Source organism: Petaurus breviceps, unplaced genomic scaffold (genome assembly GCF_028583685.1).
Source record: "Petaurus breviceps papuanus isolate PSGF00001 unplaced genomic scaffold, PetGlider_PUasm1.0 126, whole genome shotgun sequence".
Classification (NCBI taxonomy): domain Eukaryota; kingdom Metazoa; phylum Chordata; class Mammalia; order Diprotodontia; family Petauridae; genus Petaurus; species Petaurus breviceps.
Genome location: NW_027185655.1, coordinates 68,055,846 through 68,079,758, shown reverse-complemented (window position 1 = coordinate 68,079,758; position 23,913 = coordinate 68,055,846). Strand labels below are relative to the sequence as shown.

The 23,913-nt window shown below is 36.4% G+C and overlaps 1 protein-coding gene across 2 annotated transcripts in view; it reads right to left on the bottom strand.

Annotated features, from left to right (window-relative positions):
* Window positions 1-23,913, bottom strand: part of GLRA3 (glycine receptor alpha 3) — a 136,867-nt gene that overhangs the window by 29,048 nt on the left and 83,906 nt on the right. For both annotated transcript variants that reach the window (XM_069099759.1, XM_069099764.1), the window contains exon 5: window positions 5,482-5,619. In XM_069099759.1, the coding sequence (XP_068955860.1) occupies window positions 5,482-5,619 (138 nt within the window). The remainder of the gene's footprint in view (window positions 1-5,481; window positions 5,620-23,913) is intronic.

Below are 23,913 nucleotides of genomic sequence, written 5' to 3'. Positions count from 1 at the left end.
AGGTTAGGTGAGAGGTAGGGAAAGGTTGGGGATGTGTGCGATGGGCACATGAATGTGTGTGCACAAGAGATGAGATTATGTGGTTTCTATCTAGGGTTAATTGCAGGAATGAGTGGTTTATCTCTCTCTAGTCTACAATACCAGGCATTTTGGGGACAGAAATAGTTAGAGTTGAATTGTTGGAGGTAAACAGGGCCTGGAACAGTTTTTTGAGCCTGAGTCCCAGAATGTCAGAGTTGAAAAGGCCACCAATTATAATTTAAAGTCATCTCCCTACAAAGAATAATAATAATTTAAAAAGTCTGACAAGTAGTCATTCAGCTTTTTCTTGAAGACCTCCAATTGAGGAGGCTCTTTTTCCCCAGAAAGCCCATTCAACACTGGGAAGAGCTTTTAATTATTAGAATTTTTCCCGACTATACCTATGTTTTCCCCTTTTCCATGCTATTGCTTTTAGAGGTCTCCTGTGTTGAGTTTTAAGATAGGCTAGCCCCTACTAGAGGGCCTATAAGCACTGACATCAGAAGAGAGAACCATTTTGCTCATCACATTATATGCCATTTTAAAATGGCACCTTACATTAAGACATTATTTCTGAGGAGGTAGCTAGTGCAAATATTGTTCCTTTTAGATGGATGGGGAAATTTAGGCCCAGAGAAATTGTGAATTACTGATTATGACATAGCTAACGTGTGGCAAAGCCAGGACTTACACCAAGGTGTTCCTGTTTCCAGTCCCATCCTCCTTCCACAAACCACTGGGAGACTTTTACAAGAAAGGGTAAATTCTTACCTCTTCAAAGAATATTTTCACTAGGCATAAAACAAAAAATAGTCACAAAAATATTTTTCAAAACCCTTCCATTTCTATGGTTACCACTATGATTAAAAATAGAACAAAGACGTAAGAGGACAAAGAACAAGGTAGAAAAAGAGAATTCCCTTATGAAAAATTGATCCTAAGGCTAACCAAAAGAATGGGGATTCAGTAATAGAAAATGATTAAATGACATTGCAAGTTTTTCTGGTAATTAAGAATTAACTGTTCCATCAATCTCTTCCTGCATTCATTCCCAGAAAACCCATCTGAGACAAAAAATATAGTACAGATCAATTTGTTTTGGTTACAAAGAAAAAACAATACATGAATTAGCAATGTAGGAATGAGAATGACAAAAGGTGATGGTATAGACTATACTAAAATTAGGGGCAGTATGTTACTTATTTTTAAAATTTATTTTATTTATAATTTATGAAATAAAACAAACATTTCCATAGTATAGTAGAATAAAATAAAGATGATTGCCCATGGAACTGTAAATATATTAATTATGGAAATAGTATCCATAGAAATGGGAAACAGTTGAATTTTGTGATGGGGATTCTAGTGATGGTAAAACCACGAAACCCAATAGACAATGAAATTTTAGGATGTGGCCTCACCCCTAGAATGATTCTTTGGTGTCAGTTCCAACATTAGACAGAGGAGCCAGAGTATTATTTTTACTTTATCCTCTAGCTTTTTATTAGGAAAATACACTTTAAAGTTTTCTTTGAAAATCCTTATGACATTTTCTTTGAGGGAAATTCACCAAAATTTGTTATGCACAAGTGGACAATTTATTCATGCTTTTAATGATGTAAAATATCAAGTCTGTTCTATTTTGGTGGAAAAAAAGCCTTCAACTTTAGCACAGTTCATCTTTTAGAGGAATTTTTAAAAAAGTGAAATATATACTTATATAACCCAGGGCTATTATTAAAGTTTAATTTTTCCCTTTACTTCAGGGAACTATGGAACTGACACCCTGGACTATCCTTGATTTCCACATTTTTCCCATGTGTCCTTTGAGGGAACAGATCAAGAGAAATTTGGGGACTACTGACAAGTCCCCTAGATACCTAGGTTCTAAAACTACAATGAGTTTAGCAGTCTAGATGGGTCTAGATTGCTATACTCAGGGAAGGCACACTTAGGGAGTATGAGAGTGCCACCTGAATCAAGGGAGAGTCAATAGACCGGTGCTGGTCCTGAGAGCACAATGGTTCAGTGGGAATAGAAATGGTTTGGAATAACTATTACTCAGTAGGAATATAAACCAGATGATTTTTTAAAATTAACAAGTAGCAGTAGCTAGAGTTTAGCAAGGTGGAAAAATCCAGGAGTGAATGATTCTGGGACCACTGAAATAGTTAACCATGGGGAGTAGGCATGTTTAAGGAGGTAAGTGAAGTGAGAACTAGAATAGACTTGGAGTGGGAATAGTTAAAAAGACTGGGATTCATCAGAGCCAAAAGTGAAGAAATTGGAAAAGTAGGACAGGAAGTTGTGATTAGAGAGAAGAATTGGAGAATACAAGATTTCAAAGGTTGAACAGTGAGTGGATGATGTCTAGTATAGATGGAAGATACCGGATTTAAGTTCAAGAAATATGACATCAGGGTATTGGAAGGGTCTTCGACGTGGATCTTCAGGTTTGTGTTACATAATAGTTTGACATTCCTCTTTTCAACAGTCATTTTAAATATGTGAAGTTTGATTTGCACGGGCAAATCCTGGTTCAGTAATTTTAAAATATATGTGAAGTTTGATTTGCAAGGGCAGAAGAAGCTTCCTCGTTGGTTTTTCACTACACCATTTATATCTCAGGTCTGCTTTTACCCTGTTCTCCTCATTTCTACGTCCAACTCAAGAAGAGAGATTAGATAGGAATACTGGCTTATACTTACAAAGAGAAGTATTGCATCAGGCAACTGAGATGCTCAATGAAAAGATTTTCCCAGCTTTCTAAGTGGAAGGCAAAGAAATATCACACCTCCAAAAATGTTTACCAGAACTTTCTTCTACAAGTGTCTATGGTAAAATGGTTTTTGCCAATAAACCAGTAACCAGTAGACAATATTTTATCACGGATAAATGTGTCTGCAGGGTGCTTTATATAATAATAGTATTTGGCATACAATGCCTTAAAGTTTACAGAACAGTTTGTGTATGTCATGTTCCAAAATCCTTAGTAGAGTTTTACACACGCTGATTTTTGGAACACTATATATTACTTCCTTTGAGTCTTGCAAGAAACTTATAACGTGGAAATATAGAAATAAAGTGATTTTCCCCAAATAGTTCAGCTACTAAGTATCAGAGGCAGGACTCTAACCCATGTTTTTTTGATTCAGAAGTTTACATTCTATCAATTACACCCAAAGAGTCATGAATAAGTTGAATTTTCGTTAAAAAGACCAAAAATCATGGCTTAGAGGCATCAGGATTATTTACTTCTGAAGAACTCACTGGTAAAGTGCTTTTTAAATGTTTGTCCTTCTGACATCAGGAAGACGATGCCATGACTTGCAAGTGAATTGGATTTAAGTGAGGGAAGAAATAAGAATAACTTCATTAGAAGAAAGGTAATGAAGTGTATACAGCATTTTAGGGAAAGAGTGATGTTTAGTGTATAGAAAGCTGACTTCAGAACCAGGAGGACATGGGTTTAAGTCCCACCTACAAGATATACTGGTCATCTGTCCTTGGACAAGTCATTAAACCTCCAAGTGCTTTAGTTAACTCTCTAAGACCATAAGTTTCAGAGGTGTTGACATTATTGAAGTAAAGGGAGTTCTCAAATTAGGGAGTTTGTTATATGAGTGAGTCACATTGATCTGCACTTCCTTATCTAGTATCCTCCTCTCATCATTGCAGGTAGGTGCCCCTGAGTTTTTGAAGTCTATTCCAGTAGGACTTTATCCTACTCTCATCATGATTTACAGGCCTCCATGGGCTCCTGAAGTCTGTCCTTGTAGGACTTAATCCTACTCTCATCAGGGCTTGTAAGGTTTCCCTAGGGTCTTGAAGTCACTCTTAGTAAGACGTTGACTGGCCAGTTCTACCCAACTGAAAAGACTTTGAACCTGGGTATAGTAACAGTATTTGTGTGGCAGCCAGAGATATGAATAAGTTCAGAGAAGCTTGTCACTTTCTTGAGTACAAAGTAATAGATGTTTTAGCTACAAAAACTCTTCAAGGGTATTATTTCAGTTACATAAGGCTGCAATTTATTTTGGTGGTGAGAATATCCCCCACCAGTAAAGTCATAGGTTGCTGAAATATGGTTATGTTTGTTTTTTAAATAGGTCACATCTTTACTAGGGAATAAAGAAAAAAAACAACAACAATATTTTGGTAGCTCAATAGTAAGGTTATGTCTTCTCTAAAAAGCTTATATGCTTAGTTTCCATAAAAACTATTTTCTACCAGTCCTACTTTAAAAAAATGCCTCATACTTTTTGAAGAAGGTCCAACTATGCCATACTGTAGACACTATTAAATGAATGAATTCAAGTTTAGCCAAGATTCTGGCAGCAGCAGAAAGTCAGTGGAGAAACTGTCAACGTGAATTTGAATTTGTTCTAAATGTATTTTTGCTGTAGTTTAAGGCACTAAAATGAATAATGTAATTTTCTACTAGCCTTTCCTTCCTGATCAGTCTGATTGACTTGTATATTATGCTGGTTAGATGATGTGAGATACATCAAGAAGACTGGCTTGCCATAAAATCTCTTGTGCATATGTGCCAGATGCTACAGACCTTCGTGGACACATTCCTTGGTGGGGGTAGGGGTGGGGTTCCCATTTCCTATAGTTTTCCTTTCAAATACAAATACTCCAAGGAGAGGTGGAAATCAGGGCCCAACACTTTAGAGTAAATTTATTAGAAATAAAGAGAGGAAAGACATCTAATGAATAAGCTGTTACCTACATCACAATTTTGCCTCAAAGTGACCCGGGTAATCCTGCACATAGAGGACAGAGCAGTCAACAAAAACCACTACAGAAAATTTCCTCCTTTTGTGCTAATGTAGAAGTCAGATATAGTGGCTTCTGCTCCATAAGGACTGAAAGAATTCACATGTCTCCCTCTTAACCATATTAGAATGGTCTAGGGCAGAGATGTCAAACTCAGAGCCTGTGGCACATGCTGATCATAACACTCCCAAGTACAAGTGAACCAGATGAAAACGCAATTGGGAAATATTTTACAAAACAAATATAATGAAACTTAGATGTCACTTTGTGATTTCCCAATCAATATAAGTCTGAAGAGATTCTCACAAATGGTTTAGTGGTCTCCCTTTCAATTTGAGTTTGACACCAGTGATCTAGGAGATTTCTCAAGGGAAAAAGCCCAACCCCCCAAAACATTGCTTTTTGAATAAGACCTCTTCTTTTACCTTAAGTTAACACAAAATATATTTTAGCCACCAGGCACTCATTTGGTTCATTCAAGTCAATTACATAACTGCATACACTTATGTAAATGTATGATTCATATGTTTCAAAGACTGATGCTAGAAAAAATTGCGCATTTCAAATATAGTCAGGGTAATTGGCTCAATAAATTTAGGAAAGAACTGAAGAATTATTAAAACTATGATACAGAAATTCCTACCTCCCCAATCATAATGAGTTGTGATTGGTTCCTACCTGTATTGTAGTGTTTGGTGCAGTACCGTAAGTCTTTCTCTTCTTTTAGAACAAACTGGGGCAAAGTGAGTCCCTCTGCTACTTGAACAGGTGCCTCATCTTGCCATTGAAAGATGAGATCATTCATGGTATATCCAACTAGGCAAAAGATAATTAAAACCACTCAGGCTATAAAGCACCATTCTAAGCAATGTACTTAATACCAAGAATATTTATACAAACAAAAATCAGTAAAGAAAAACAACAAAAAAGAAACTAGGCTTCTTGGATTAATCACTTGAAGATGCTGAGTACTTCCTAATTTGGTCCTACTGACATCTATCCAGATGGAACACTTTATAAGGAAATTTTAAAAATATGGAAGATTTACATTTCTACTATTTTTCTACTGAAATAAGGAAAAGATAGGAGTTTCTATTTGTTAGAGCCTACACAGAAGCACATGGGGGGAAATGAACCTCAGAAATACCTTAGAGATACATGTGCACAGAAAGGATACACACAAACACAGAAAACGAGTGCTAAATTCTCTCCTGTCCTTTAAATTCTTCCTCAGGTGATGAAGTTTTCCTTAATTCTTTGTCCATAAAGATTTCCCTCCCACCCTACGACCATATGGAGAGTTTGGCTTTGACATTTCAGCTGTATCAATCACTTGTGGTCATTATATATTTAAAGCTGGAATTGATCTTAGAGTTCATCTTATTCCACCCCCTCACTGTATAGGATAGGAAACTGAGACCATGAGAGGATAAATGAATTTCCCAAAGTTACACAGAGAGTAAGTGGAAGATGTAGGATTTGAATACAGGACCCCTGACTCCAAATCAAACATTCTTTCTATTGCGTCACAGTACGACCTCATGTATTATTCTGTTCTTGAATCTTGTCCCCTTATTGTGATTCATGAGGGCAGGGACCTCATGTTATCTAACATTTTGCATCTCCCCCAAATCCTAATTAGGACCTGGCACAAAGTAGGCACCTCATGAATATCTGCTGAATTTGTTCAATTTAAACTTCCCTTGAAGATGAAACTCTTTTTTATTAGAGTCAACATAAAAGTAAGCTCAGTAACTAATCAGCTCATTGGCCAACTTGCGTAACTGTAAATCTGTGGCTGTACTACGTGCAGGAACCTTAAAAGTCTAACTCCTGGCTTATGTCAAGATCTTGCTAATGCAGAGACTAGAATACACACAGGTGAAGATACACTCCCACAGTATCTGAGGTTGCAGCATCAGTAGTTGTTTTGAACTGGATACTTTCTGAACAGCCAATGGTGAAAATTTACATCATGGAAACACAAGCATTGATGACTGTTACTGAATAAGCTTTTCTCTAAAGCCTTTGGGTTTTCTTCCCTTTGGTACTAAATCTGAGGATGACTTTCTCATTTGATAACTTCTTACTGAAGAATGAGTGGCTTTTTTCAAGGATTTAAAAGTAATAAAAAAGACATTGATCTTTAGCTTGCCAAGTCACACTCTGTAGTCTCCTGTTTCTGTAGTCTCTGGAGAGGTAAACAGATAAGTTTCTGCCCAGCTCCAAATGAAAAAAGGCAGGAAGAGAATCTCAGAAACAGCAAAAATCCTTATGCCTTATCATTACATATTCCAAGTTTATTTCAGAGCCTTCCATTAAACTTTCTAAGATATATTCAGGGGAGAAAAGTCTTATCTAACTCTTAATCTAAACTGTTTCTCAAACTCATTACTGTATCAAATAGTTATGCAACACAGTCACCCATTTATAACCTTTATATGAACAGACTGTTATTAAGTTATGTTATGTAGAGATTTAGGATCAGTAAATACATCAACTTATGATTTATAATTTACAAATACAACAAAAACAAAGTACCAATTAACAACATTTCCTAAGTGCCTGCTTTATGCAGAGTATTATATAATAGGCATTAAAGGACCAAGGGCTAAACAATTGTTGTTCAGTTGTTTCAGTCTTCAATTGTTTTTCCAACTCTTTGTGACACCATTTGGTATTTTCTAGGCGAAAATACTGGAGTGGTTTGCCATTTCTTTCTGCAGCTCATTTTACAGATGACAAACTGAGGCAAATAAAGTTAAGGGGCTTGCCCAGGGTCACAGAGCAAGTAAGTGTTTGAGGCTGGATTTGAACCCATGAAGTTAAGTCCAGGCCTGGTACTCTGTCTACTGTGTCACCTAGCTGCTCCTCAGGTAAATAATATTGTACTTTAATCAGTTTAAATTCTTTATGAGTTTTAATAAATCAGTGAGCACTTAATGAACACCTACTATATACACAGGCCCCATGTTAGATAATGGTGATGCAAAGACAATGCATGGAACAATTACTACTGCCCAGTAGCTTTTTAACTGGGGTGGAGGGACAGCATGGACATGTATAAGTATATGAAAAAGAAATAGAAAGAGAATAGCTAGAAATAAAAGCAGTTAAATGCAACTTGGTAACAGACAGTATTTTAGCTAGTTGAGGATACTAGTAGTTAAGGAAGTCAGTAAGGTTCTTTTTTTTTAACATATTACTTCCATTCAAAAAGTTTTAAGAGGGTCCCAGCTGTTTCTCATAATTTCTGTTGGCAGTATTTTAGGTAAAGTTGGGCCAATTGGTGAGAACATGCTGCTAATGAGAGCAAGGTTGTAGGTTCAAGCACTATAGACTAGCTAGATTTAGAGAGAAGAAAAACTCCTTTCCATAGATGTAGCTATGGGAAATGGATGGCTCCAATCCAGCTAATTACTAAGAGAGACTATGAACAAATGGCTTGGTGTGACCCATTACTAGTGGTAGAAGAACACTTATCAAGGACTAGTGGGCAGTTGTGTCATATTTTCTATGAAAGGCAGACTTTAGAAAAATTATATCACATGCACAAAAAAATAAAAAACAAAAAGAAAAGCAATTATTTCATTTTATCTAGTTTCAGTTTTAATAAAAAGAAGCAGTGTGATGTGGCAGAAAAATTACTTGACCAGCAAAGAGAAGAGTCAATTATGGATATGAATTTGGTCAATCATAACTCTGGGTTTCAAATTCTAATGTATACAGTTTTAAAAACCAGATCTCTGAAACATTAATGAGGAACCTTGGGTGAGGAATCTTTTTTCTCCCAATAAAAATAAACATCGGTTGCATAACTTATAGTCCTAGTAAATTTCCTAGGGTGCTTAGAATTAAGCTATTTGTTCAGCCTCACACAATCAGCATATAGTAATAGTGGTAATTGAACCCAGGCCTTCTTGACTCAGAAACTGGGTTTCAATTTGTTATTCTATGCAGACACATTTGTATAATTATAGATTTGAAATAAATAACTGTTAAGGTCTTTTGTAGAGCTTGTTTGGTTTGGTATTTTTGCAAGTTACTTGAAAGCTTAAGGGGGTGGGGGCTGAATTATGCATCAAAATGCTACCCCTTATTTGGGGAAAATATAGTGACAAGTTTTCCCAATGGGGTGAGGGAAGGGAATAAGCATTTATTATGCACCTACTATGTGCCAAACATTGTGCAAACACTTTACAAATATTATCTCATTTGATCTTCACAACATCTCTGAGAGGCATCTCCATTTTACAGCTGAAGAAACTATGTCAGGATATAATTACTTGAGTCAATGACTGGTGTCAATGAGGATTATAGGAGATGAACTAGTTTTTGCCTTTTTTTTTGGGAGGGCAATTGGGGTAAGTGACTTGCCCAAGGTCACACGGCTAGTTTTGTGTTGTGTCTGAGGCTGAAGAGATGAACTACTTTCACCCTAAGATGACCACAATGCTGGACTATGGGACTCCCCAGTCATATACTGCTGAAAGGTCTTTGTAGCTAACATAGTGTGCAAACTTATTTTGGTTCTTTTTTAGGTAACTCTTCCATATGAAATTCTAGTATTGGCTATACATGCTAGAAGGATGAACATTAAAAATTAGCAAGGCCTGATTGTTTCAAGGGGGTAGGAGAAAGTTCCTAAAGGGAAAAACATGGAAGGATTTTATCACAGTTTGAGGTGAGGGGACAGAGAAGTCATAGCATGTCTCACAGTAGGCTCAATGGCACTATAAGCCCTTTTCCCTTCAACGTTTTGAGGTCTACATGGGTGATAAAATTTCTTAATATATTTTGTTGGAAGAAAACCTCTATCTTACCCTGTGGTTCTATGGCATCTGATACAGGAAAATAAGGAAAGGAAAGTGGTTTGAAGCTAACATCTTCAAGTGCTAAGAGGCTACTATTGTGAGAGTCTGCCTTGTCAGACAGGAATATTATATTTCTACAAACTGGAACCATAATTAGAAATTCTGGTATTTGAAACAAGCATGGCAAGCTATATCTAGGATAAGCATCACCACAGGTATTCTCAGGTTGTCTTTTGAAAACACATTCAGTTGTTGGTGAGGGTACCTTAAAGGTATTGATGAGTATACTTGGGACATCAGGATACTGTAAGGTCAAGAAGAAGGCAAAGACTATGGGACACCAGCTCCATGAGTGGAGATCCTTGGACAGTGCAAAGTTATAGCTAAAGCCACACCCTCCAGGGAAGAGAGAGTAACGCATCCTAGACCTGAAAACAGTTCGCCTGCATTGTTGGCTACAGGAACAGGAGATGAGAAAGCTAGTCATTTCCAGAGTTATACTTAAAGAAAATTACTTTGGTAGTAGTGTGTACAGGTAGCTAAATAGTGTGGTGGATAGAGAGCCAGGCCTGGAGTCAGGGAGATTCATCTTCAGACATTTATCAGTTGTGTGACCATGGAGAAATTACTTAACCCTTTTGCCTCAATTTCCTTATCTGTAAAATGAGCTGGAGAAGGAAATGGTAAACTACTCCATACCTTTGCCAAGACAAACCCAAAGGATTCACAAAAAGATGGGCAGGGTTGAAAACAACTGAACAATCAGGGTGTATAGTGGAATGGAGTAGTAAGAGACTTGAGACAGGAAGACCAATCAAGAGGTTGTTATAATAATCCGGGTAAGAGGCAATGAGGGTATTAACTGAGGTGAGTAGTTGTACAAATAAAAGGAAGGAATCATATAGGAGAGTTTGTGAAGGTAGAAATGTCAAACTTTGGCAATTGGTTGGATATGTGGGATGAAGGAGAGTGAGCAGTTCAGGATTAAGCCAAGACAATGAGTGTAGGAAACAAAAAGAAATAAGGATATTTAGAAAAAGAGATGGCCTAAGTGAGGGAAAAGTAATGAGTTCAGTTTTGGATACATTAAGTTCTTTAAAAGTAAACTTGTCTAAAAGTGTCATCAAGATGACATGTAAAGGAGTATGTTTAATTTCTGTGGGGCTGACCTTGCTGGAAGCAACCCAATATTCTCTGGCCTTCTCCTTTAATAATTTATGGATAACTTGCAAATTTACCTAAATCCTCCCAGAAGATTACCCAATGTTCTATACCAGATAGGAATTTTATAACTGTATTAAATGTACCATGGAATAAATGAGAAAAGATACAGCTGGCTTCCTCTTGTTCTTTTATAGAGCCAGAGTTGGAAGTATTTTGATTACATAGCCATGGATCTAATGTCCTAAACTGGGGAATCTATTAGTTTATATTAACATTATATATTACACATTAGAAACGAAATGCTTCTCATTTACAAATTAGGTAGAAATTGGATTTGAGAAGGACCTAGTTAGAACTTCCAAAGAAAATAGTGTGTGTGTGTGTGTGTGAAAAGAAAGTCAACCAGAGAAAGATGTGCTCCACTGTGAAAGGAGAAGAGTAAGGACCATTTGTAATATATGTCTTGTTCTTTTTTGAGTAAGACACTAATGCGAAATATTCCTACTCTAAAATTACCTTCTGAAGAAGACACTCTGACAGCAACACTGACTTATAAAAGCAGCTAATAGAACATGTTTGATCTAATCAAACAAATTGAAAAATATATGAATAATCAAACGCAAATGGCACCTATTTAAGAGTTTTGAAGAAAATGAAGAATGAAAATTGTGGAATTACTGGAAAAAATGTATAACAAATATACAATTTAAGTCCCTTGAGGACAGAGACTGTTTTATTCTTAATTTGTATCCCTAGAGCCTTGAACATAGAACATATTTAATAAAAGCTTGAGTGATTGATCGATGTGACGATTGGCATTATTACTTCCAACCTTAGGGATAATAGAAGAAATATTGGAGATATTAGATGAATGGACTGAAAAGAGTTAATGATAGGCTTACTGAATATGAGTGAAAAAGCATTTATTAAATATTCCCTATGTGCCTGTAATGGGAATGCAAATTTGGAAGATCTTCCCTGCCCCTAGGCTAAAATGCACCTGAAGCCTGGGGAGGGAGGCTTGTTTTTCAGTAGATACTTCTTGATTGGCCAGTGAGTCAATAAGGTTGTTACATTCTCTGAGCCAGGAGAAGGCTATATAAGCCCTGATGTGTAGCTTTGTTTTGGGACTCACTTTGAGAAGTGTTCTGTGATTTGATTTGAATTCTGGGAAGCCGTTGTTGAGAGTCCCCCGGCTTTGAAAAACCCAGATGTGGAAACCCAGATGTTGACTGGGTATGGATGTAATGGTTGGAAAGTTTGGAAAGCTGTCTACTTGATCTGTTAATGTCTTGATAATTCTGTCTGTATATTTTGAAGTTTGGGGTGCTGACCTTTTTCCCCTGAACAAGGTAAACGATATATGTCTGACTGATTAAAGTAAGCTTGTTAACCCATTTTGAGTTGCTTTCCTGTAACAAAGCAGATCCAAGAACCTGTATGGGCAGCAAACCCTGAGGATGTGCTTGGGGTGCTTGCTGCTACAGTGCCAGGCATTGTGCCTTGGCATATAATATATAAGCTATTTGCGAAAACACATATTTCTTTAATTGAAAATACTGCCTGGCTAGTCTCTAAGAGTTCTTTAAAAAAGTAAATAAGTTTATATAGAAAATGAATACATAATGTTATGTAATTTAATAATTTATTATTATATTAAAATAACGAAATACATGTAATAATAAAAATTCGATGAAATTTATTACACTTTTAAAATACTTTAAAAAATCTTTAGATATTTTTAAGTCAACATGTAATTTCCTTAGAGATAAAAAGCAAAAGGTAGAAAATAAACATGCATTTCCACTAAGGATTAAAAATGAATAATTTCTGATCTGGTCTTAACATTTTAAAATATAATAGGAAGAAATGTATAATGCTATTTCAGTGTATGGGAATGACATTCAACTTTGCTGATGAGGATAAATTTTGCTGATGAGAGGAAAATAGAGTAAAATCTTAGAGAAGATTTTTGTGATGCAACAGAAAAGTAGATGAGTTTTGGCATAGGGGAAAAATAAAAGGTAATTTATTAGAACAAAAAAAATCCAGACCTTATAAGATGATTAGTATTTAGCTATCATTTATGATCAGAGAGTTATTGTAGACAGGGATTTGAAGTTGCAGTCCAACACTCTGATGCTGTCAGTAAGGTATTAAGAGTGATTGACGTTAAATTGCAGGATGAGGACAAAACTGAAACAGTGGCATAGTGTCTGTGACTATATTGGACCCTGTATTGCAGTTTTCTAATCATGATGGTTAGAAGAGAACAAAAGGCAATGGAAAACAAAATGACCAAAGATATAAAAGGTTTAAAAATATGAGGACTTAAAATAAAAACAAGAATTCTTCCCCTTGGCAAAATAAATGCTAAAGGACATTTAATATAAATCTATAAGATCAAAGATGGTGTGAATAGAATGAACACAAAATTCTGCAATGCTAAATGAAGGGATCACTCATTTTAAAGAGATGAATAAATAACAGATAAAATAAAATCTACTGTTAAATATTAGGTAAGTTTTTGGAGTTGCTTATTCTAAGATATAGTAGAAATTAAAAGTGTGAGGGTCAAGGATGTTGAAAATAAATTTCTAAATTTATGATGGATATAGAGAAGATGATGTCATGTAGCATTACCATGGCCTCCCCAAAGTTTCCTGTTATTTATGAAGACAAATTACTGAGCCCAGCCCCACATGGCATTTCTTCGTTCCTTAAGTAACAGCTGGAACTCTTTTTGAAAAATATGGTCATTTGGAGCATGCAGACTATTGCCAGAAGACATATTCCCCAAGTGAATTTCATTGAACTGACAAGAAACAACTGCAATGTCAAAATATATTTAACTAATCAGATTCATTCACTTATAATTGGTGCTTTACATTTTAATCATTTTACCACACAACCAGTTTCTTAGTTGGAATCATACTGAAATCAGAGTACTGTGAGAAGTTTTTTCTTGACTCCACTGGGGCCCCACTGAAACATCACCTTGTCACTGAAAATAATTTATTACATGGCTGGTTCATTTTGAATCCTCTTAGGAAAGGGAAAGAAAAAAAAATTAATTGCCTACTATGTGCCAAGTATAGTGCTACATGCTTTACAAATATTGTCTCATTCGGTCTTCACAATCACCCTGGAAGGGGGGAGGGTTATTAACATCCCTATTTTCCAGTTAAGGAAACTGAAGTAGACAGAAGTTAAATGACTTTTCCTGGGTCATACACACAGCTAGGAAGTATCTCAGACTGCATCTGAACTCAAGTCTTCCTGACTCCAGACCCAGCACTCTATCCACGTCACTACCTACCTGACCAACTATATAACTAGGAAGGATAAAATCACTGTTATAAGATGATTTTTATGATAAAGATTCAGAGGGCTTAGACCTCAAAGGAATCTCTAGCGTGTTTTTCTATTAAAGTAAACATACACTTTATGTCAGTTACATGCCTTCATTAATGTGATATAGGCAGTGAAGCACTCATATTTTGAGTGATCATTAATGATCATCATAATAATTTAGTATTTACCATATTTAAATTCATGTTTGGGTCATCAACCTTTACATAGTAATAGAGTGAAACAGTAAATCGAATAAGAAAATAGATCCTTTCTTATTAATGCACAGATTTCTGTCAAAGTCAATCTTTCTATCTGGCATAGTGCCTTATTGATATAATTATTAGAGACTCTTTAAACATCTCTCATCTTTGGTAATAACATATTTAGCAGCTGTTATCTTTTGTCTATTTGAATGGGGATGAAGGTGCTATATTGAGCATCCACCTTTGCAAGTATGATTCTCAGATAGAGTAACAAGATTTAGGGGGCAGAGTTCTATTGGTAATACAAGCTCAGTACTCCTTTAATCTAGAAATGTAGTCCTCAGGAAATCATGTGGCCTGGATGGAGGGAGTCAGATTTCTTTCAATTTAATTGGGATAAGAAGATATGAGTTATAAATATACTTATTTTCTGGAAGGGCTTAAATAAGAGGTTGTATCATCTTTAGAAATGGAGCTGAAATGTAGTGTTGGTTCCTGGGAGCAAGACATGTTACTGGAAACATAATAATTGGTTCAACTGGAAGTAACAGGCAGGGCGTTTAGAGTTTTTCCTCTTAATCTTCCATACTCTCTTACTTTCTAACAAGGTATGAGGCAATAGCCCTGGTTCTGTCCTGGATTTCTCCACTATGATGGAAAGGAGCAGTAGGGTAGTGTAAGTAAGGTGGAGTTTAGTGTGTGTTAGGTGGATTTTGTTATTCTTTCTTATAGCTTAGTTCCCAGGATCCATAGCCATAACAAACTCTTGATTCCAAGGTGCTAGATATGAGTTCTCATGATCATGGTTCAAAACATCTCCACCTAGCTTGTGCAGCATTATATAATGATAAATGATATATACATTTGTATATATTAAACTGTAAATATTGACTGAAACTGTACAGTGAGATATAGGGATAAGGTAATGTAGAATTGCGAGACTATTTTGGCATTATGCCTTCTTTGTCTGTGGCCCTATAAAGCAGGTGGGCACTGGTCAGTGAGTGAGGAACCCTTAGGGTTGAATGCACAAGTTGGAATGCTGTGTGTGCCTTTATCAGCCCCCATCAAGGCTTGGGGGGAATCTGTGTTTGCCTCAAGTGACCCCCATTGAGGCTTGAGGGGATTTAGGGGAATGCACTAGCTGTGCCTGTTGCTATTGACATCATTGAGATGTAAGGGTAGTTGCCCCCTTCCTTGTCAGTCCCTGTAAGAAGGGTGATTAGGGAATGCTATAGGAGTTGGTGCTCCCATTATCAGAAACCCCTTTTGAAAAGAATAGACTAGAATAAAGTAAGTTTTTTAAGCCCTCCGAAGCTGTCTTCCCGTCCTTCCTGTCTAAGCAGATCAGGAGTGAACCTGTGCTAGTGTCTCTACCTGTCTTACATGAAGACTGGATGATTTTCCAACATCTTTGAGGGTAGAGGTAGGCAGAAGGCTACTACTTCAATTGGTAGGAGAGTAATCAGAAGTCCATCTCTCAGTAATTGTCCCTTTCTTCACTTTCTCTCCCCCTACCTTCCTTCCTCTTTCTTCCAGGAGTTAGAAAATACACAAGAACACATAGCTAAATGGGACAGGTTGAGACTATAAGTGATATTAATAAATTTTACTGTTCTTTCTATGAATGATTCTGTACCATATTTTTGTATTATTAAATCAAATTTTATCACATATAAGCATCCATATATGTATACACTGATAATTTTCTCTATAGTTTAAGTGCCTGATAGGCTCACTTTTGATTTAGGACTTTTCCTATCATCTAAATGCTAATTCCCCTTAGGTCTCTGTATTTCTTGGACAAAATTATAGAATTATTTTGTAGTGCTCAGTTTTGCAGATATATTCTGACTAAGGCCTAAAGGTCATAGGAGTTCTGATCCCCAGTAGTATTGGGAGTACAACAGAAGGAAATAGCTGGTAGAAATCTTCCTTCTTTGAGCAGGCTGCTTAACAGTAGGTACTTAATCAATGTTTGTGAAACAAATTTTTGGTTTTGGATCTAAATAAAATAAAGTAGTTCTGCTAATCTTTGGGCAATTAGAGGTGATTTCCGTTGGTGAGGAATTCCTCAGTTGTCATTGCAAGTCTATGGTGGAAAAACAGTAGCAGGAGCCTATACATGGAACTCAAGCATATCTCTCAAGTGACTAAAATAAAGATGCCATTTGAGTAGGAACACATCTGACAACTTGTGAATGAACTACACTGTGTTATTCCTAGCACCAAGGAGCTCATGATATCCAAATGTAATTTGTCTTATTAAATTACCATGGGAAATCAGCAGCAGTAGATTCAGGTGTGTTTCTAAAGTACCAGAAGAAAATGTTACATGAGCTCTGATACTTTGCACAGAATTGGTGAAAAAAGAAAAGCAAAAGAACTACTCAAAAGAGAAAAAGTGTCTATATAGGAATCATATCTGCAGAATCCACTCATATTGCCTGAACATAGACTCAGTGCAAGGGATCCTGTTAGGCACTGTAATTCATAAGGAACATGAGAATTTTCAAAACCTAATTCCAATGTGGACACCCCCTAAATCACCAACATTGACAGGGTATAGTACAAAGAGAACTGGATACACAGAGAGAAAATCTGAGATAAAATCATAGTTATAGTACTTAATCTATGTGCTATCTTGGGAAAATCACTTAATCATACTGGGCTTCAGTTTCCCTACATGTAAATTAACTTTTTGGACTTGATGATATCTAGGTGTCTTCTGTTTCTAAATCCTACGAAATATTTAACATTAATTTTAAAAACTACTGTAGTATCTGAGTAGATTTTTAGCTACTCAATGCATGTTTCTCTTTGTGTTGACATGTTTCATTGACTCATGGTCCCAAGCAACCATAGCCCTGTTCCTATGTAGCACTGCTTCAATAAGTTCATATCCAAAGATAGACTTGCTACTAGATGAGTTCTTGTCCAACTACCACTGGACTGGGGTACTGAAGGTTACTTTGCAAGGTCATGCCTTGCTCCCCATTCTTTGCTTCAACTAGAAACCCAGACTCTGAAATACTGGAGTGCCAGGGTACTCTCCTGACCTTTTGAAACTCACAAAGAAAAGACACCAAGGATCCTTAAACCCTTTCCTAAGCTTATATAACATCAGAGGAGAGAAGCCTTCAAGGTCTGGCAGCTAGACTCTAGTTACCTAAAGCATTGTTTTGGTTCTCAGCAAAAAAGTCACACCACCAGAATGCAGCTGAAATGAGAAAATCCACAAAAGTGTAGAAAGCTAACTGAGGTCTTTTTGAATACCTCTTTAGTCTAAGATCCTTTGATGCACCATATAACTAATCAGAATCAGTTAGAGAATGTCTAGGCATGCCCCCATAGTTGGCATTTCATTTCACTTCATCACAATTCTCCTGGAAGCCTCTTCCATACAGAGAAGACACATACTCCATGCATGTGTCATATTCTCTCCCCTCTATACACACATTAATATGCACATATTTTAATTTGATAGGGTGGTAAGAATTGTTCCAAGTCCCCCTTCTTTTTGAATTGTTTTTTTTTTAATTATTGGAGTACCAGCATATAATTGACAATAAAATCATTGGTAATCACTTTAATATATGTACATACATGTATATATGTTCTTATGCATGCATGTATTTATATGCATGTAAAATAACAAAAGTAAAAGCTTGTTTTCAAAATGGCAAACTTACAATGTCATATCTACATAGAAGTAGATCAGAAAGATATACTGCAACCTGTCTTCAGGTAAGAAAGACAGTAAGTTTTAGTCTGGAGCAGGTAAAGGAGGTTATACATAGCAGACCCTTTCCTGTCAATTCCCCAAGACTTTGCAGAGATCTGTCACTGGGACCACATCACTAGACCTTATCTGTCACCAAAGACAAGCTCTTAGGTAAACCTGGATCTAATTATCTAGTATTTTATAGACTCAAAGAAACACCTAAAGCACCAAGAATTCCTGTGCTCAAAAGCAAATGATACAGCTAACCATTCAAAAACATCCAGGGCATGATGTGACTTCTGCATGTCCTTTAGTTGCTGTAGGACAGAAAAAATACTTTTTGTTGAAAATTTTAGCAGTAATTGGCACATGTTGTTGAACCAAACTTTGGAGCAATAAGACAAAAAGGAATGAGGATTGACAGTGTTTCCCTATGTAATAGCCCTTCTGGCAAAGCTGGACTAATTGCTTATCTAAGAGGGTCTAAATTGCTAAGTACCATAGGAGTTGTCTTATTTCCAAGTATAAGAAAATGGAATGGACTACAGAATATTTGGTTGAGCAGGATTTTAAAACCGTCTCTGGAGAGAGACTAGTGAATTAGAGAGAGATACAAATTGAACAGTCTTCCCAAGATACTGCCTCTAAGCCCTGTAGCAGATAGAGGCTCTCTTTCCTTGTCACTCTTTTCACCCTCAGGACCATGAAGCTGAGACTGTGCATGGCAAGTGTAATGGGAACTGGCTAATGAACCTAGTCCCTCCAAGCATATCCACATTGCTTAGCATAGATTTGGTTGCATGTGTAGACATTTTGAAAGTGGTGTTTGGTGTATTAAAATAGGAGCCTCTTTAATTGACTATAACTGTGTGGCCAGAACTGGCATCTAGTTGATCTCATCCTTTCTCTTTGACTCACTTCTTCCTGCTGTCAGCATTCTGGTGGAGGAGATTGGCATTAGAGATTGGGAATTTCAAGAGGTCAGAAAAGTAAGCTGTTAGAAGGTTAGCAGCAGAGTCATAGAATGGTATGAGATCAGCCAGTCCAGCTTTGAGGTTCCAAGGAGTGACTGAAGTGACCTAATATAGCAGTAGATAAGACAGGAATCCATCCAGCACCAATGCGTCATTTGGGTGTGAACTTGGTTGAACCAATGATATTTAGAAAATTTCATTAAGTCTGAGCCCACTCTCCACAGAGAGCAAGGTGTTTTAGAAGTATATATTATTATAGGATTTGGGGCAAAATGTTTATAATTCTGTATTTGATATATTTTTGGTTTAAGCTAATTTATGTTAATTGGTTAAATGGAACTGATGACTAATACTGGAAAAACTACACCAGAATGGAAGCTCAAGCATATAGCATTAGAGAAGGGACATCCTAACCACTTAGGGATGTGCTTAGGATTCTGATCTGGAGATGTCATGAACATGACTTCCACATACTGAGCTTGGAGTACTTGTAAACCTATTTAAAAGATAATACAATTGTTTTACACTTCAATCTTAGAGAAGAAAAAGGAAAAAACTAAGAAAAGAATGAATTTGTTGCATACTTTGTGGACACCATTTGAGGCAGAATAGGGGAAAATCCTACAGAGGAAGTTAAAAGGGCCTAATCTATTATGCTTTACAAAGGAGAAGATAAACATCTCAACATAAGGTAAATATATTCTTTCGACCTGACTTTAAGAATGCTTTATGGGGATACCTTTTGGGATTCTATGCAAGTTCAGGTATATGTTTAATGAGTCTTTTGCACTTACTGTAATTTTATGTAGCTAGCAGTTACATTTGAGGTTGGGTCTAAAGATTACTAATATTTAAAAATCACATTCTAAGACTCTGTATTCCTGACATTCACATTTAATGCTATATAAGTGAACATGTTATCAATACATATGTTTATTTAACCTTTTTCTTCAGGAAGACACACTTTTAAAATGCCTACTGTTATACATTGATGATTATAGTCCATTTATTTTACTAGAGAAGCAGCATGTGATAGGAAAAATATTGAAATTGGAGAGGAGACATGGCTTTCCTTCTAATTTTGACTGCATTGATTTTTCTAGTGCAAAATTTTTTAAATTTAGTCATTTTACCTCCCATAAACTTTTCTCTCTCTCTTGCTTGGTCTTGTGCTCTTCCCCTGTTCATAGATCTCACAGGTAATTTCTTTCCTGTTCCATTAATTTGCTTATGATATCACCCTAGGTTTCATTCACACACCCACTTTGATCTTATCTTGGTATACAATGTGAGATGTTAGTTTATACCTAATTTCTTCCAGGCTACTTTCTAGTTTTCCCAAATAGTGAGTTCATATCCCTGTAGCCAGAAACTTTGGGTTTCTCAAATACTGGGTTACTGTGTTCATTTTCTTCTCTATGTTTGTGATTAATCTGTTTTTTCCTGATAAAACTTGCTATTTCTTACCCTGTTCCAAATCCTTCAAAGTAGAATTTGAGATCTGGTACTTTTTTGCATATTTCCTTCCCATTAAAAAAAAAAAACTGATTTACTCTGATATTCTTGATCTTTTAATTCTCCAAATGAATTTTATTATTTTTTTCTAGCTCTTTAAATTCCTTGGTAGTTTGATTGATATGGCACTAAATAAGTAAATTAATTTAGGTAGTGTCATTTTTATTATGTCAGATCATGTATTTTTCTGTTTTTATTTGTGTGAACAGTATTTTGTAATTGTACTCATATAGTTTCTGTGTATGCCTTGACATGTAGAATCTTATGTATTTTATATAGTCCATAGTTATTTTAAATGACATTTTTCTTCTAATCTCTTCTTGATGGATTTTGCTATCCACATACTGAGATGCTGATTATTTATGAGGGTTTATTTAATTTCTTGCAAATGTGCTGAAATCATTAATTTTTAAAATTTGTTTTTAGTTGACTCTCTAGGGTTCTCTAGGTAAACTATCATGTCATCTGTGAAAATTGGGTTCTGTTTCCTCTTTGTGTTGATTCTTTCAATTTCTTTTTCTTGCATTATTGTGATAGCTTCTCTCTTCTTCTTCTTCTCCTTCTTCTCCTCCTCCTCCTCCCCCCTTCTCATTAGTATCATTATTATTCATTATTCTAGCCTACTTTTTTTTTTCCTAAAGCAATTGGGGTTAAGTAACTTGCTCAGGGTTTGTGATAGTAATGGAATATAAAGATTCCCCTTTATTGACTTGGTTTTCAAATTGATTGTGTTAAAACCCAGAGCTTGTTAATCCCACCTGTGGGACGCACTTGTTGATGTGAAAAGAAAGTCCTGAACTGGGAGGAGCTGGTGACGTAGATTTGGAGAGACAAGAGAGAGGCAGTCTCAGGAGCTCTTAGCCAACAGACAGGTTCCAGGACTTCTTCAACAAAAGGACTGTCTTTCACCAGTGGACAAATCTGGCAAAACAACATCAAAACAGACAGACAAAGTACCAGCAAAACAGCCATGTCTCCTCAGTCCTTGGCAGCTCAGGGGGCAGGTCTCAAAAGTCCAGGGCAATTCAAAGTGGCCCCCAGCAATTCTCTCAGTCTCTCTCTGCCTCCACGAGGGTGCTGCTTCCAAAAAGTTCTTCCTGCCTCTCTCTTGTGTCTCTCCAAATCTACGTCACCAGCTCCTCCCAGTTCAGGACTTTCTTTTCACATCAACAAGTCCATCCCACAGGTGGGATTAACAAGCTCTGGGTTTTAACACAATCAATTTGAAAACCAAGCCAATACAGGGGAATCTTTATATTCCATTACTATCACAGGGTTACACTACCAGTTATTTCTGGGTGTGGTGGTAAGTATCTGAGCCCGGATTCCATCCTAGGTCATCCCGACTCTGGGGCCAGTGCTCTTACTCACTGAGCCACCTGGCCTCCCCTAAGCAATTGGGGTTAAGTAACTTGCTCAAGGTTACATGGCCAGGTGTTTCTGGGTGGGTGCTAAGTATCTGAGTCCAGATTCGATCCCACGTCATCCTGACTCTGGGGCTGGTGCTCTTACTCACTGTGCTACCTGGCTGCCCCTCTAGCCTACTTTTTGACTTTGGACATAATATTAGTGTTCGACTCTGCTAATTTTGGAGGTAGGTAGATATCTGACCTGGGCGTCTGTCTTTTTTTTTTTTTTTTTCGGTCTTCTGCTGTTTTCACAGCTTAGTCTGGGAGCTGGTGAATTTTCAGTGTTTCCAAAGTGGTTTGATCTGGGCAGAGGTGTGTTCACTGACTTCTTCTTATAAGATCTACAAGTTCCTGACCCAATTATGAATTTGTTTGATTGTGTTTGATTGAGTTCAGTAGATTGTTGCTGGACTCAGTTACTGTTAGCCCACTGGAAAGTTTTGTGTGTTAAGAATAATTGAACTTATTGATTTCCCTTTGATGTTAGTTTCCTATCCTGGTTATTCCATTCCAGTCTTATGTGTGTGGGGCCAAAGGTTAGAACTGAATCTCCTCTCTAATCTTGGGCATGGAATCACACAGCTAAGGTTTTAAAACTCATTCCTTGCTCCAAACATAGATAGGACTTCTCTCACTTGCCACCATGATTTCTCGTAGTATTTTGTTAAAAAAGAAATTACTTTTTATAGAAAGTAAATATACACATATATTTTCTTTATAAAATGTAATCCTGATCTCAAATTATTCTATAATAGAGGCATAGAAATCACATGCTTTTGAAAAAGTTTTAAAATGTTATATTCCTTTTTTTTAATGGTTAAGAGAAAAAGGACATGGGGCTGCTAGGTGGTTCAGTGAATAGAACACCAGCCCTGGAGTCAGGAAGACCCAAGTTCAAATCAGGCCTCAGACACTTAACACAAAAACTAACCATCTGACCTCGGGCAATTACTTAGATCCAATTGCCCTACCTTCCCCCACTCCAAAAAGAAAAAAAAAGAGAGAGAGATAAAGAGGGCAACAAAGTTGCTGTCACATCTACTTGATCTATATTTAAGCCTCCCCCAATGACTGAATGAGAGAATTGATAACTTTATTGAATGACTAATGAAACTTCAATGAATCAATTTCATAAAAAGAATTCTTGTTTCAGGTATGGACTTGATTAGATTAGTGGCCTCCAATTTCTATGATCATGCACCCTATAGTATGTACATATTTACATACTTTATATATAATATGCATTTGTGAATTATACCTATGTATGAATATTTTATGAATAATATACAAGTACTATTGTACTAATATTTATGAGGATTGTAAAACTTAAGGCAGAGCTATAAAACCATGCATACCCGTTGACATAACAATACTACTACTAGGTCTGTATCCCAAAAGAGATAAAAAGCAAAAAGGAAAATGATCTATATGTATAAAATATTTATAGCAGCTCTTTTCTGATCACACAAAAATTAGAAATTGAGGGGATACCCATCATTTGGGGAATGGATAAATAAGTTGTGGTATGAAATTGTGATGGAATACAGTTGTACTATAAGAAATGATGAGCAGGATGCTCTCAGAAAAATCTAGAGAGACTTACATGGATTGATGCAAAGTGAAGTGTGCTGGGCACAGAGTAACAGCAATATTGTGCATTGATCAGCTTTGAATGACTTAGTTATTCTTGGAAATACAATGATCCATAACAACTCTGAAGGTCTTAGGATCAAAAATGTTATTTATCCCCAGGGGAAAAAAACAAAACAAAACCTGATGGTGTCTGAATACAGATTGAAGTCACTTGCTTTTTCACTTTTTCATGAGATCTTTTTTTTTGTCTATGTGTTCTTTCCCAACATGACTATTATGTGTATGTATGTATATATTGAAATAGATAGATATAGATAGATAGATAGATAGATAGATAGATAGATAGATAGATAGATAGAT